Below are 17,131 nucleotides of genomic sequence, written 5' to 3' on the forward strand. Positions count from 1 at the left end.
GCACCAAAGTGTCAAAATAGAAGAAGTCCAAAAGAATAACCAGAACGAGCAAAAGGTCGGCAGGAAACGACAAGCAGATAGAAGAGGGGGGAGAAAAACGAAACAGAAGGAAAAGGGAAAAGTCGTTCAGCACAATTAGAGAGAACAGCAGCAGGAGCACAAGGCTCCAAAAGGACAGGGGACTGTCCCAAGGAACATCACACTCCGGCAGCTGCCCACCAAGTCCCCTCACGGCAACAACGAGCTGAACAGGGAAGGGGGGATGCTATTAAATAAATTTTAGAAATATAAAGAAAGAAATCGACATGTTGCCAGTGGAGTTACCACATGGGGTTACTGGTAACAGCTATCTGGCCCTCTGGGCAACGAGGGATTACAGCCTCACAGCTCAGGCACTCACTATTCCGCCTCACAACCCAGTCACTCACCATTCTGCCTCACAGCCCAGACACTCACCATTCTCCCTCCCAGCCCCAGGCACTCACCATTCTGCCTCACAGCCCAAGCTCTCACCATTCTGCCTCACAGCCCAAGCACTCACCATTCTGCTTCACAGCCCAAGCACTCACCTTTCTGCCTCACAGCCAAGACACTCACCATTCTGCCTCACAGCCCAAGCACTCACCATTCTGCCTCACAGCCCAAGCACTCACCATTCTGCCTCACAGCCAAGACACTCACCATTCTGCCTCATCCCGGCCACGCTGCGCAAGAAGAACCCTTAATATTGTCCCCTGGAATATAACTGTGTTTGTGGTAAACATATTTAAACAAAAATTTAATTGTTATAGATTTCTTTCCCTGTCATATATATTTTTGTCCCCTCTACAGATGCATAGACTGATGGTGCTCGGGGCGGCGGTGGTGGTGATGGTGAACGGGTCGATAGTGGTGGGCTTCAATGTTCAACCGGAAGTCAAAACTCACCAGCTGTTCACACCAATACCCGAAAATTGTACACAAGTAAGAAGCGAAAAAAACGACATTCATTTTATAGAAATTCAGCTTGTTGCATTGTTGGTCAGCAGTGTTGCATTGTTGGTCAGCAGTGTTGCATTGTTGGTCAGCAGTGTTGCATTGTTGGTCAGCAGTGTTGCATTGTTGGTCAGCAGTGTTACATTGTTGGTCAGCAGTGTTGCATTGTTGGTCAGCAGTGTTGCATTGTTGATCAGCAGTGTTGCATTGTTGATCAGCAGTGTTGCAATGTTGGTCAGCAGTGTTGCATTGTTGGTCAGCAGTGTTGCATTGTTGGTCAGCAGTGTTGCATTGTTGATCAGCAGTGTTGCAATGTTGGTCAGCAGTGTTGCATTGTTGGTCAGCAGTGTTGCATTGTTGATCAGCAGTGTTGCAATGTTGGTCAGCAGTGTTGCATTGTTGGCTAGCAGTGTTGCATTGTTGATCAGCAGTGTTGCAATGTTGGTCAGCAGTGTTGCATTGTTGGTCAGCAGTGTTGCATTGTTGGCCAGCAGTGTTGCACTGTTGGTCAGCAGTGTTGCACTGTTGGTCAGCAGTGTTGCAGCGCTGGTGTGCCGAGTGTTGTTGTAGCCTGGAGTTAAGTTCAAGTACATGCACTCAGGCGCCTCACTCCACGACACTCTTCCTACGCCAGTATCAATTGTAAATTATATTTTGTTGACAATAATTTATTATTATTGTAACATTTTCTTTTCCGTCCTGTACGACTATGTGATGTTCTGTGACCCTGGAATTACAAGTTAATATATTATATATAGTTCACTAAAGAGTTTTGAGCATTGGAATATTGTGGTGTTTAAAGCTATTTATTTCTGACGTTCTGCGTGAATTAAGAACATTTGTCTTAATTTCTATTACAAAATGTGCATAGAAAAATAAGATACGTTGACACTGTGGTAGAGCCTGGTGGAGCTGTTGTTGCTGCGACAGGAAATCCGACTGGACCAGTTGGTGGAGGCGGAGAGGTCGTCCGGGGCCACGCTCGCAGCCATGGCTCTCCTCCTCACTCAACTGAGGGACGATCTTGCCACCAAACTTGTCGGACCTGCTCAAGGTGACATCCTTCAAATAATGCAACCAACTGGGTTTTCTTGCAGATAATGTTAAATGTACCGGGTGAACACATGGTTCGCTATCAGCTATCATAAGAATCTTTTTATTTAATTACCTTATCAAATGCTGTTATTGCACTCCTACACGTACACGGACATATATGATCAACATTATGAAACTAGTTACAGCCTGTTACACCCTGATGTATATATACTATATATATATATATATATATATATATATATATATATATATATATATATATATATATATATATATATATATATATATATATATATATATATATATATATATATATATATAATATGTCGTACCTAGTAGCCAGAACGCACTTCTCAGCCTACTATGCAAGGCCCGATTTGCCTAATAAGCCAAGTTTTCCTGAATTAATATATTTTCTCTAATTTTTTTCTTATGAAATGATAAAGCTACCATTTCATTATGTATGAGGTCAATTTATTTTTATTGGAGTTAAAATTAACGTAGATATATGACCGAACCTAACCAACCCTACCTAACCTAACCTAACCTATCTTTGTAGGTTAGGTAGCCGAAAAAGTTAGGTTAGGTTAGGTTAGGTAGGTTAGGTAGTCGAAAAACAATTAATTCATCAAAACTTGGCTTATTAGGCAAATCGGCCCCTGCATAGTAGGCTGAGAAGTGCGTTTTGGCTACTAGGTACGACATATATATATATATATATATATATATATATATATATATATATATATATATATATATATATATATATATATATATATGACCGCATATTCTGTATTTATTATTTTCTGGTTTAGGGCTTCTATCCCTCTAACTATTTTCTTAGCATCAGGGCTTAATTGAAATAGGAGTTCTCCAAAACTCATTTTCGTACTTTTAAGGTGAAGAAAAGAAGTGATTTACTATAGAGTGTATTACACTTATTTGTATAATTTGCACGACGTTTCGAACCTCCATGGTTCATTCTCAAGTGAACAGATCTTATAATACTTAGTTGATTTTATACCCGCATTAGGTCAGGTGATAATACATTTGTATTATCACCTGACCTAATGCGGGTATAAAATCAACTAAGTATTGTAAGATCTGTTCACTTGAGAATGAACCATGGAGGTTCGAAACGTTGTGCAAATTATACAAATAAGTGTAATACACTCTATAGTAAATCACTTCTTTTCTTCACCTTAAAAGTACGAAAATGAGTTTTGGAGAACTCCTATTTCAATTAAGCCCTGATGCTAAGAAAATAGTTAGAGGGATAGAAGCCCTAAACCAGAAAATAATAAATACAGAATATGCGGTCATATTCAATGAAACATGTTTGAAAGAAAACCTGCTGCCAGTATACACCAATATATATATATATATATATATATATATATATATATATATATATATATATATATATATATATATATATATATATATATATATATATATATATATTTATATATATATATATATATTAGTATATTTTGGTAGCAGTCTTTCCTGTAGACATATATTATTAAATATGACCGAAAAAGTAAGATTAATAATTCTAACACGAATTTTCTCAATCTTTCGTACATTTCTTTTCACTGTTGGAGGTAAATCAAAAATCAATTCTCCAAAATTCATTTTTATTTCTAGTCTGACGCGACACGAGCGCGTTTCGTAAAACTTGTTACATTTTCAAAGACTTTAGTTTACAAATACACAACTGAATAGAACTTACGCATCTCCGATTTTATATCTACATTTGAGAGAGGTGGATGGGGTGAGGTGGCATTAATAGGGTATTAATTTCATCAACACAAGACAGAACAAGAGGTGGCATTAATAGGGTATTAATTTCATCAACACAAGACAGAACACGAAACAATGGGTATTGAATAGAAGTGATTGTAGAAAGCCTATTGGTCCATATTTCTTGATGCTTCTATATTGGAGCGGAGTCTTGAGGTGGGTAGAAAATAGTTGTGCATTAATTGGCTGTTGATTGCTGGTGTTGACTTCTTGATGTGTAGTGCCTCGCAAACGTCAAGCCGCCTGCTGTCGCTGTATCTATCGATGATTTCTGTGTTGTTTACTAGGATTTCTCTGGCGATGGTTTGGTTATGGGAAGAGATTATATGTTCCTTAATGGAGCCCTGTTGTTTATGCATCGTTAAACGCCTAGAAAGAGATGTTGTTGTCTTGCCTATATACTGGGTTTTTTGGAGCTTACAGTCCCCAAGTGGGCATTTGAAGGCATAGACGACGTTAGTCTCTTTTAAAGCGTTCTGTTTCGTGTCTGGAGAGTTTCTCATGAGTAGGCTGGCCGTTTTTCTGGTTTTATAGTAAATCGTCAGTTGTATCCTCTGATTTTTGTCTGTAGGGATAACGTTTCTATTAACAATATCTTTCAGGACCCTTTCCTCTGTTTTATGAGCTGTGGAAAAGAAGTTCCTGTAAAATAGTCTAATAGGGGGTATAGGTGTTGTGTTAGTTGTCTCTTCGGAGGTTGCATGGCTTTTCACTTTCCTTCTTATGATGTCTTCGATGAAACCATTGGAGAAGCCGTTATTGACTAGAACCTGCCTTACCCTACAGAGTTCTTCGTCGACTTGCTTCCATTCTGAGCTGTGGCTGAGAGCACGGTCGACGTATGCGTTAACAACACTCCTCTTGTACCTGTCAGGGCAGTCGCTGTTGGCATTTAGGCACATTCCTATGTTTGTTTCCTTTGTGTAGACTGCAGTGTGGAAACCTCCGCCTTTTTCCATGACTGTTACATCTAGAAAAGGCAGCTTCCCATCCTTTTCCGTCTCGTAAGTGAAACGCAGCACGGAACTCTGCTCAAATGCCTCCTTCAGCTCCTGCAGATGTCTGACATCAGGTACCTGTGTAAAAATGTCGTCAACATACCTGCAGTATATGGCCGGTTTCAAGTTCATGTCGACTAAGACTTTTTGCTCGATGGTACCCATGTAGAAGTTTGCAAACAGGACACCTAGGGGAGAACCCATGGCGAACCCATCTACTTGCTTATACATGTGCCCATCCGGGCTCAAGAAGGGTGCCTCTTTAGTACAAGCTTGGAGTAGTTTCCTCAGAATACTTTCTGGCATGTCAAGAGGAGTAATTAATAATTCTAACACGAATTTTCTCAATCCTTCGTACATTATGCTTCACTGTTGGAGGTAAATCAAAAATCACTTTTCCAAAATTCATTTTTATTTCTAGTCTGACGCGACACGGGCGCGTTTCGTAAAACTTATTACATTTTCAAAGACTTCACAAATACACAACTGATTAGAACTTGCGTTTCCCTGATTTTATATCTACATTTGAGTGAGGTGGGAAGGGTGATGTGGCATTACATTTGAGTGAGGTGGGAAGGATGATGTGGCATTAACACAAGACAGAACACTAGAGGATATTAATAGGGTATTAAAAGTATCAACACAAGACAGAACACGAAAAAATGGGTATTGAATAGAAGTGTTTGTAGAAAGCCTATTGGTCCATATTTCTTGATGCTTCTATATTGGAGCGGAGTCTTGAGGTGGGTAGAATATAGTGGTGCAATAATTGGCTGTTGATTGCTGGTGTTGACTTCTTGATGTGTAGTGCCTCGCAAACGTCAAGCCGCCTGCTGTCGCTGTATCTATCGATGATTTCTGTGTTGTTTACTAGGATTTCTCTGGCGATGGTTTGGTTATGGGAAGAGATTATATGTTCCTTAATGGAGCCCTGTTGTTTATGCATCGTTAAACGCCTAGAAAGAGATGTTGTTGTCTTGCCTATATACTGGGTTTTTTGGAGCTTACAGTCCCCAAGTGGGCATTTGAAGGCATAGACGACGTTAGTCTCTTTTAAAGCGTTCTGTTTCGTGTCTGGAGAGTTTCTCATGAGTAGGCTGGCCGTTTTTCTGGTTTTATAGTAAATCGTCAGTTGTATCCTCTGATTTTTGTCTGTAGGGATAACGTTTCTATTAACAATATCTTTCAGGACCCTTTCCTCTGTTTTATGAGCTGTGGAAAAGAAGTTCCTGTAAAATAGTCTAATAGGGGGTATAGGTGTTGTGTTAGTTGTCTCTTCGGAGGTTGCATGGCTTTTCACTTTCCTTCTTATGATGTCTTCGATGAAACCATTGGAGAAGCCGTTATTGACTAGAACCTGCCTTACTTGACATGCCAGAAAGTATTCTGAGGAAACTACTCCAAGCTTGTACTAAAGAGGCACCCTTCTTGAGCCCGGATGGGCACATGTATAAGCAAGTAGATGGGGTCGCCATGGGTTCTCCCCTAGGTGTCCTGTTTGCAAACTTCTACATGGGTACCATCGAGCAAAAAGTCTTAGTCGACATGAACTTGAAACCGGCCATATACTGCAGGTATGTTGACGACATTTTTACACAGGTACCTGATGTCAGACATCTGCAGGAGCTGAAGGAGGCATTTGAGCAGAGTTCCGTGCTGCGTTTCACTTACGAGACGGAAAAGGATGGGAAGCTGCCTTTTCTAGATGTAACAGTCATGGAAAAAGGCGGAGGTTTCCACACTGCAGTCTACACAAAGGAAACAAACATAGGAATGTGCCTAAATGCCAACAGCGACTGCCCTGACAGGTACAAGAGGAGTGTTGTTAACGCATACGTCGACCGTGCTCTCAGCCACAGCTCAGAATGGAAGCAAGTCGACGAAGAACTCTGTAGGGTAAGGCAGGTTCTAGTCAATAACGGCTTCTCCAATGGTTTCATCGAAGACATCATAAGAAGGAAAGTGAAAAGCCATGCAACCTCCGAAGAGACAACTAACACAACACCTATACCCCCTATTAGACTATTTTACAGGAACTTCTTTTCCACAGCTCATAAAACAGAGGAAAGGGTCCTGAAAGATATTGTTAATAGAAACGTTATCCCTACAGACAAAAATCAGAGGATACAACTGACGATTTACTATAAAACCAGAAAAACGGCCAGCCTACTCATGAGAAACTCTCCAGACACGAAACAGAACGCTTTAAAAGAGACTAACGTCGTCTATGCCTTCAAATGCCCACTTGGGGACTGTAAGCTCCAAAAAACCCAGTATATAGGCAAGACAACAACATCTCTTTCTAGGCGTTTAACGATGCATAAACAACAGGGCTCCATTAAGGAACATATAATCTCTTCCCATAACCAAACCATCGCCAGAGAAATCCTAGTAAACAACACAGAAATCATCGATAGATACAGCGACAGCAGGCGGCTTGACGTTTGCGAGGCACTACACATCAAGAAGTCAACACCAGCAATCAACAGCCAATTATTGCACCACTATATTCTACCCACCTCAAGACTCCGCTCCAATATAGAAGCATCAAGAAATATGGACCAATAGGCTTTCTACAAACACTTCTATTCAATACCCATTTTTTCGTGTTCTGTCTTGTGTTGATACTTTTAATACCCTATTAATATCCTCTAGTGTTCTGTCTTGTGTTAATGCCACATCATCCTTCCCACCTCACTCAAATGTAATGCCACATCACCCTTCCCACCTCACTCAAATGTAGATATAAAATCAGGGAAACGCAAGTTCTAATCAGTTGTGTATTTGTGAAGTCTTTGAAAATGTAATAAGTTTTACGAAACGCGCCCGTGTCGCGTCAGACTAGAAATAAAAATGAATTTTGGAGAAGTGATTTTTGATTTACCTCCAACAGTGAAGCATAATGTACGAAGGATTGAGAAAATTCGTGTTAGAATTATTAATCTTACTTTTTCGGTCATATTTAATAATATATATATATATATATATATATATATATAGCTGAAAACTCACACTCAAGAAATGACTCGAACCCATACTGCCAGGAGTACTGGCAGTATACAATGCCTTTTGACCGGTCGTGATGGTCGAGTGGATAAAGTGTCCTGTACACACCAGTTGCATTGTATTCCTGGCAGTATGGGTTCGAGTCACTTCTGGGGTGTGAGTTTTTAGTTGCATATAGTCCTGGGGACCATTCAGGCTTCTACTAGCTGAAGCCTGAATGTGGATGGTACTAGCTGTACCATCCACATGTTGCTATGGCCGAGTCTGGTTAAATGGAAAAGAAAGAAAAGAGAAAGTGCACATTTCTAATATGTTTAATTTCACAATGCTTGTAGGTATACAATATGTTTTTTTGTTCCTTTGTCTGTGGAGATATAGAGATTGTCTGGTTTGCCGACTCTAGAATACGCAACATATAATTGTCCCTATGAGAAGCATTCTGTGTATAAATATAAACTGCACAATTGTAAAGATTGGTCCTGAGCTTTGTCGATGGTGATTGCAAACGCCAATCGAGTAGGAAATTACAATGTCTTAAATTGAAAGGGCATATCTGTTGGAGTCGTAGGAGTGCGAGGAATGCAACCTGTTCTCCCACTTTCGTATACTCAATATTGACTTATTAAATACGTGCATATGTGACATACTAATTTATTGTGAATATTTTAGTTTACCGTGAAAAGCTTCATAGAAAACACCAACCTTACCTAACCTTCTTAGTATGTTAAGATAAGCTGGTATGTTAAGAAGGTTAGGTAAGGTCGGTGTTTTCTATGAAACTTTTCAAGGATTAACTAAAATATTCACAACAAATTAGTATGTCACATATGCACGTATATAATAAGTCAATATTGACTGTAAGAAAGTGCGAGAACGGGTTGAGGAATGAGGACATCTTCACCTTTGAAAGGTCCTGTCAAGATTGTTGCTTCTATGATGTTGCTGATTAATTTTTTTATTGCAAGGCGCATGGCGTTGCAAAGCTTTAGCTGAGTGATATTTCACAACATGATAATTGTTTCCGTTCCGTTCCAACATGACAACAGTCTCCGTGGTGTAGTGGTAAGACACTCACCTGGCGTTCCGCGAGTGCTATGTCATGGGTTCGTATCCTGGCCGGGGAGGATTTACTGGGCGCAATTCCTTAACTGTAGCCTCTGTTTAACGCAACAGTAAAATGTGTACTTGGATGAAAAAACGATTATTCGCGGCATGGGATCGTATTCCAGGGACCTGCCCGATACGCTACGCGTACTAGTGGCTGTACAAGAATGTAACAACTCTTGTATATATCTCAAAAAAAAAAAAAAAAAAAAAAAAAAAAATTGGCACGCAGACATTCAATTGCCGTACGTGTGATGGTATCCCTGGCAGATCGAGTGAATTAAAAAGTTCTGTTGGATATCTAACCGCTTCATCTGTTTTCTCAACAGTGTCGACGGACTTGTATCGAGGAATTACAGGTAATGTTTGCCTGAAATCTCCTGTAAGCAATATTAATGCGTTCCCAAATGGTCTGATGTTTCTACGCAAATCTTGCAATGATCGATCAAGAGCCTCGAGCGATATTTTGTGGCCCATTGTGCACTCATCCCAAACGATTAGCTTACATTTCTGCAATACTTTTCCCATGCCGGATGCTATGGAAATTTTGCACATGGGAGTTTCAATGATTTGCATGTTCAATGGCAATTTCAAAGCGTAAGTAGCAATTCTTCCACCTGGTCACAATGTCGCAGCTATTCCGGACGATGCAAGAGCTAAGGTTATGCCATTTTAGGATCGAAATGCTGCCAGAATCAATCTAATTAGGAAGGATTTACAGTTCCTCCTGGCGCATCTAAGAAGACTTCTCCAAACCCGTTATTAACAGTTTGAATGATTTGATTGTAAATGCCTTTTCGCTCAAGCGTTAGCTTAGGAATATTTGATTGCACATACGACAATAGATCATTCATGTTGTAATTTTGTTCACGATGCAATTCTACATCGAACGAAACAGCAGCAGATCGATTCTGTGATGGCATTTCCAACCGATTTAGAACTTTGTTCGCGAATTCTAAGCACAAATCTCCAATCGTTATCAACGCTCGTTGTAGATTTCTGCTATGAAATCCATGTTCATATTTGAATTTTCCTTCATATTCGACGGATAATATCTTCAGCCATGTGCGATTTATATTTCTCCCATAACTCTGTTGGAGATAAAGGAGAACAGGTCAATATGATTACAAACAATGCATAAATTTGATTTGGATGTGACGTGTTGGACGTGTCATTAATGCATACATCCCAGTGTCGGTCGTTCTCCAATAAATTCCGAGCTTGACATGCACTACGGAAAGTGGCATGTGTTATGCCGTTGACAAATCTCAGTGGCTGGAAAGACGTTGATCCGGGCACATTTACCAACAACATGCGAAGAAAGAAGCATTCATCTTGATTGGGATGCACGATGTACAGTCTGCCTATCGTAGTTTATTTGAATATGCCAGGTTGTCCGTCGACTCGCTCTTCTCGTTTGCGTAGTTCAAATGATTTTCTGTTGGCATTCCATGTGAAATACGTATTCCCTTTCCGAATACAGCAGTGTTTTCGCAAACGCGTCATTTTGACATAACGTGAAGAAAGCAGTAAACGTTGTAGCTGGTGGATTCATAGCTGTTGTACATTTGCAGCTGTGAAATAAACGTGTTGCCCATTTTCTTGTTTTCAAAACAAAAACAAAAAATAATAACGAAATATTTCAATTCAAACACAGATCATTCGACACAGCAGATCATTTCACCACCAATTGCACTGAAAAATAAGAAGACAGTTATAAAAACGAAATGAAAAACAATGAAAAAAACAAAAACAAATGAGCTATACCCATGAAATGAATGGTATGGTAAGCAACACAGCTCAATAACAATGAAACGTCACACAAAATAATTAAATCAAAATGAAAATAAATCAAAATCTCAGAAAATTCAATTTATCAATGGAATCGAAGAAGTTGAAATGCAATCGCAACATATTTTTTATATCGTGTGTTGCTCTTTAGTGCAACAGATGGCGCTGTTTTTCAAAAAACGCATGTTTTTACCTGTGACAGGTGTGGCATCTAAATATTCGATATATAAAAACACGCACAAATTCGAATGGAACGTTGTGTCAAAATTTCAAAGCAATCGGTGAAGAACTTTCAGAGATTACAGCATGTATTGCTCTTACGTCTTACAGATGGCGCTGATTTTCCAAAAAAGAATGTTTTTCCTGACACAGGTGAGGCATGTATATAGTAGGTATGTAAAAACACTCGCCGATTCGAATGCAATGTTGTGTCAAAATTTCAAAGCAATCAGTAAAGAGGTTTCAAAGATTTCCCCTCACATGAAAAACAGCCGAAAAACACAGCTTTTCAAAAAAACATGTTTTTTCCCATCACAAATGTGATATCTATATAGTTTTATATAGAAACGTGCTTGGATGCCTCCAGGAACGTTCCAAAAGTCCTCAGCGGTCATGAAGCTTTAGCGTCGTCGCTGAACTACTCCCAGAGTTTCAAATATCCCAATCCTGGTTCACCAGTGGGCACTGAGCTAATCACTGTATGCACACACTCGTCCCTTCTACAAGGCGTTGCTCCTTGCCCTAAGAATGGTGTCTCTCCAAAATCCTCAGTGAACGTGACCCAGTCACAGTTAGGCCTGGCCGCCACACCTTCCAGACCCTCAAACGTCAGGCGGCGTCCCTTCCAGCGTCGTCGCCGACCGATTCTTCAAGTTTTGGCGCTTCTATGCTCAGTGAACTTGGTTTCTTCTTGCTTCCCGGAAGCACAGGGTCTCCAATAACAATGGTGGGCTGCGATGGCTAGCTTTAAGTCACTGAATAAGGCTCCCGAAACTTCGACTCCACGAGAGCTGATCGAGGCGCATTCTCCTGCCTCCACAGTCAGTTCAACTCTGACGTTGGCGCCGCCAGGGGAACTCGGTGACGTCACGGTGGTCTCTGATTGGTCGCCTGTGACCTAAGTCAGCCAATCTGCACTCGGCTGGCGCCCTCCACAAAATGGTGGATCTGCAGGTAAGGGGAACCATTTCGTTTGTATCAGGGCGCCACTTTCCCCTTAGCTACAAATTTGTAATGTAAATTTCTCCCTCATCAGGCGGCCTACCTGGTCGCCTGATGAGCCGACCAGATATCATCAGACTCCCTGCATCTCAGAGAATCAGTAGAGAAAGCTGATATGACTCTGAAAGCAGGCATACGGGAGAAATTGGAGAGGGCTCCGTAACATACTCCTCCCCTTAAAACAAGAGTCATATCGGTTAGTAAATCCGGGAGAGGGCATAGGCTACCACATTCTCCCTTCCTTTAATGTAACTGATTTCCAACCAGAACTCTTGTAACAGTAGGGCCCATCTTGTCAGCCTTTGGTTCGAGTTCTCCATTCTGTGAGCGAACGTCAAGGGGTTATGATCGGTGAACACTCGCACCGGTCTAGTACCTCCACCCACATAGACGTCAAAATGCTTCAGTGCCAGGATCAGGGCTAAGGCTTCATTTACCACTGTATTATATGCCCTCTGGTAATTTTCGAATTTCTATGTGTAGAATGCCACTGGACAGTGAACTCCATCCCCCTCTTGAGCTAACATGGTTACAATCCCCACATCGCTAGCGTCGACATGCAAGATAAAGTCTGACTCAAAGTCAGGCGAAACCAGCACTGGCGCTTCGGTTAACAACTTCTTAGTCTTGTCGAAGGATTCCTGGCATGCTTCTCCCCACTTCCATCTAACGTTCTTAGATAGCAATTCAGTCAGAGGGTGTGCCACTGTCGAGAAGTTCTTGCAAAATCCTCTATAGTATCCAATCATCCCCAGATATCGTAACAACTCTTTCCTCGTCTTAGGATTCGGATATTCTTTGATTGCCATCACTTTCTGTTCTACTGGAGTCACTTCTCCTTGGCCCACGACGAAACCTAATTATTCTAATCGAGCCTTCCCGAACTCGGTCTTGGCCAGATTAACTGTCAGGTTCACTTCTTCCAACTGTTGGAACAACTCCCCTCAGTCGACTCATGTGTTGTTTCCAGCTATCGGCGTGCACCACAGTATCGTCTATGTACACGGCGCAGCCTTCCATCCTTCTTAGTACTTCGTTCATCATCCTCTGAAAACAGCTTCTGCTGTTCTTCATACCAAACGGAAGCACTTTGTACTGGTACAATTCGTCTGGAGTAGCAAACGCTGAGATCTTTCTTGCACTCAGAGACAACGGAATTTGATAATACTCTTTCAGCAGGTCGACTTTGGTGACAAACGTTGCGTTTCCCACTTGGTCGATGCAATCACTTATTCGGGGCATTAGGTGGGAATCCGACATGGTTATGGAATTCACTTTGCGATAGTAAGTGCAAAAACGATATGATCCGTCACTCTTCTTGACCAGCACACAGGGCGAGCTCCACTCACTGTTGCTGGGCTCAGCGAGATCATTTGCTAGCAGATGCCCCACCTCCTGTCGCATGATCTTCCTCTTCTTAAGGCTCACTCGATAAATGCTCTGCTTGATTGGCTTTCCTCCATGCACGTTCACCTCGTGCACCACACTCTTGTGCCGTTGGGGCACATCTGTGAAGAGTGACTTGTTCTTTCTTATCAGGGTCACTAGAGCTCTCCTTTGCTCTTTATCCAGATGACGCAGCCTCTCTTCTAGATGTATCAAACTTTCTGTATTTGACAGGCACGAACCATCGACATGGGCCCACTTTCCTTCCTCTGCTGGCAACATTTGGCTCATCTCCACACACAGATCCAATTTCCCTTCTTGCGACTATTTTGCTCCCTTCACTCTTACACTCTCTTGCTCCTCTGGGAAGTATGGCTTTAAACGGATGATATGACATACCTGTGTCTTGCGGGGGCGATTCAGCTTGCTGATCTCATAACATACAGGACCCACACACCGAACAACCGAGTGTAGACTACCAAAGCGTGATTCCGTCACTCTACCTCTCCCAGGCAGCAACATCATCACTCTGGCTTCTGCCTCGAACTCCCTTGGAACAGCCTTCTTGTCGTACCAGATCGACATCTTCCCTTGAGCTGTCTTCAGGTGCTCAGCAGCGAAGTCATTCGCCGTTTTCAGTCATTCATGGAATTTCTGCACATACTCCTTACTGTTACTAACGTCTTTTCTGCCGTCAACTACTCCTTCAGCATCAATAACGGGCTTCTTACTTCGTGCCCAAACACTAGGTGGAATGGAGAGAATTCCGGAAACTCAACTATAGCATCTCTGATTGCAAACAGGGCTGGATAGACAGCTTCATCCCATTCCGCTCCCTGTTCCGCACAATACACTCTTAAGACAGTCTTCAGAGTGGAGTGGAACCTCTCAATCGCTCCCTGCGATGGAGGTCTATAAGGTGACGATCGTAGTTGAGCTATTCCCCAGCTCGCAATAGCTTGTCTAAACCACCTCGATTGGAAAACACTTCCACAGTCGGACTGGTTCTCCTTGGGCACTCTTACTAAAGCAAAGAATCGCTGAAGGTGTCCCATAATGCATCTCGATGTCACCTTGCACACTGGGATCGCCTCTGGAAATCTCGTCGAAATACACATGATGGTCAATAAGCAATTATTTTCGCTTCTTGTCCTAGGTAATGGTCCCACAACGTCGAGTATTAGGCGTTCAAACGCCTGGCCAAGCGCAGAACTGGAACCAAAGGTGCTTTCGGGATGGCAGGGACGTTCTTCCCAGCTGCAAGCTTGTGCAAGCTTCAGTACCGCGTTTCTGTACCACGCCGGCCACACCACCTGACGCCTCACTCTCAGCATACCATCAACCACTTCTTCCCTTACCGGTCTCCACTGCCTCATTAGCACTCCCTTCTCCACGAAGAAGTGAGTCGGTGACTTGGGTCCGGCGAGACCTTCTTCCGCCTCCCTTATCAACTCCAGAAACTCTTCCTTTTGCAGCTCACCTAGATGGGCGCTGTCAATACCTAGAGGACTGGTGAGAGCAACTTTGATACACCAATCCAACTCTGCCTCGCTTGTCACGTGTCCTCTGGCCTCCTCTCGGAACAAATGATCGAGCCCCAGGTCACCCAGCCTGTTCTCCTCGGCGTGACCAGATCCGCTCACATTATCTTCCCTGACGCCCTGTCTCGACGTCACCGCGTATACCGGAAATGCCACTCTCGCAATTTCTGTCGCGTCACTGCTAGCGTCCATCGTGTCGGAAAATCCGACACCATTTAATATCATACAGATAATAGCTGTATTACCAACAAGTTACCCATAGAAAACGTAACTTGTAGTGGAATTACCGTCTAAAGAAAACGGGATATCATCACCACATACCATTATAAATTGACCAGCTATTCTGCTGGGAATTATTCTTAAATACATTAGTCTTTGGACTTTACCATCATAAAAACATCTTATATAAATTAACTTAATTATCAATATTAAAGTAGAGTAAATGTGACCCTTCTATCACTTTCTGACATCTGGACAAGTAGGCCAGGCGTCAGTGAGTGGGGAAGGGGGACAGCCATTGTTGTGTCACCTCCGAGACGTGTGGAGCAAATTCGGCTCCTATCATTCTGGACAATGTCGGCCAGTAACGTCAATAGTATGGAGTGTTAAACAGCCATTGTATATTGAGACCAGAGGCTCACACAGGAGCAAATTCGGCTCCTGTTAATTTTACTTGGACGTAGTGTTATGGAAACCAAAGGTACCATCTCCAACACGATGTCTACAATTCAAGTTAAGTCTATCCGAAACCCGTTTATCATTCATTTATGGCCATTAATGTCAGGATATAGGGTGACCCGGTTAGATCGCGAAATCGCCTCAAACTAAAGGTAATTAAGCCAGGTCTTTAATGTTCCATGTACTGTATAGTGTTTTCTCTGATATAGCTTGTCATATATAGGATTCTGGCTTCACAGCTAGCGCACTTTTGACAGGTCAAGACGAGGATGCAAGATTTGTGCACCAGTTACTGGGTGATATGGAAGCTACCTCAAAGAGGATAATTTGGTGTCTACACCCTAGTTATACCTGGTGGACTAGCCTGCTGTACTATAAGATAAGGAACCTCTTCAATGTTTAATAATGTATGTAGTTAATACTGTAGTTTGATTGGCTGCATATATATATAAACTAATAAACCCCCCCTAATGTGTAGAGGATCGATTTGTGAGATTATGAGATTATTGCAGAAATACAGTCCACTTAACATTATACAAATTGCTATCGAAGTATATAAATTAACGTAAATATAAATTCATATAAATTAAATAAATATAAATCTCACAGGTCGGTTCCCACATTATTTGGACCTTCGGAACCGGAATATTTGGTCCTATGAACCCACATTTGGTCATCTTAGTACCGGATGAACCAGTTAACCAGTGGATTCATTAAATATACTAGTGCAGTGTTATTTAAACAAAGCCAGTCAAAGACAGCGGCGAAGCCTCGAGGGAGCTCAGTAGCCTCCCTCAGCCCAGTTCAGCTTCGTCAGCGGTTTCATGCACACCCACAGATATTTGGTGGCGTGTTATTTCGTGAAATGACAGCGCTAATATAGAAACCAGCCAAATTAGTGACTGTGTCGCGAGATTGTTCACGGATTTCGTGGTGTTACATTTCGCGAGAGATTATCCACGAATTTTGTGGAGTTTATTTCGCGAGGTCACTAATAATATTTAATACTTCTTGATAATATTAGAAGTTTCATAGAGGCTAATTAAGAGGCTATTATCAATAATTGTGTATATTATTTCTCCAAAATAGAGAATTATTTAATATATATTGCACTAGTGATCACAGTATAATATTTACTAATTGCCAACCCACAACAGGGTAGGATATTAACCATTGACTAGTTGAACTATTATCGTTCATCCTAGTCCCATTATTACCATAGTCAGTTGTACTATATTCAACAACCTAACACCATTAATGAATGGTCCAGACCCTATTTTGGGTGTAATTTTTATCAACTCGAGTTGAGTTGTATATATAATAATTTACTTATGATCATTACACCTTTGAGTGATTAATTAGTGTCAATTCCATCCTAGGGTGATATAGAAGAGCTAACCTAAAGGTACTTCCAGTGACACTGGTTTATCACTCAAATCATTAGTGTGTATGATTGTATATATATAATGTGTATTAATTTTAAGTGCTAACCTCTAGTAGAGGTAGGATTATTGCCTAGTGAGTGCAGAATTAACCCTAGGCTACCATTAGAGCTTGTTCAGTATTATG

General features: G+C 41.5%; 1 protein-coding gene across 1 annotated transcript in view; it reads left to right on the forward strand.

The window, feature by feature from the left end:
* The window catches only part of LOC123751021 (uncharacterized), a 78,672-nt gene that overhangs the window by 25,825 nt on the left and 35,716 nt on the right, over nucleotides 1-17,131 (forward strand). The window contains exons 2-3 of the mRNA XM_069333209.1: nucleotides 832-963; nucleotides 1,876-2,029. Coding sequence (XP_069189310.1) covers nucleotides 832-963; nucleotides 1,876-2,029 — 286 coding nt within the window. The remainder of the gene's footprint in view (nucleotides 1-831; nucleotides 964-1,875; nucleotides 2,030-17,131) is intronic.

Source organism: Procambarus clarkii, chromosome 4 (genome assembly GCF_040958095.1).
Source record: "Procambarus clarkii isolate CNS0578487 chromosome 4, FALCON_Pclarkii_2.0, whole genome shotgun sequence".
Classification (NCBI taxonomy): Eukaryota; Metazoa; Arthropoda; class Malacostraca; order Decapoda; family Cambaridae; genus Procambarus; species Procambarus clarkii.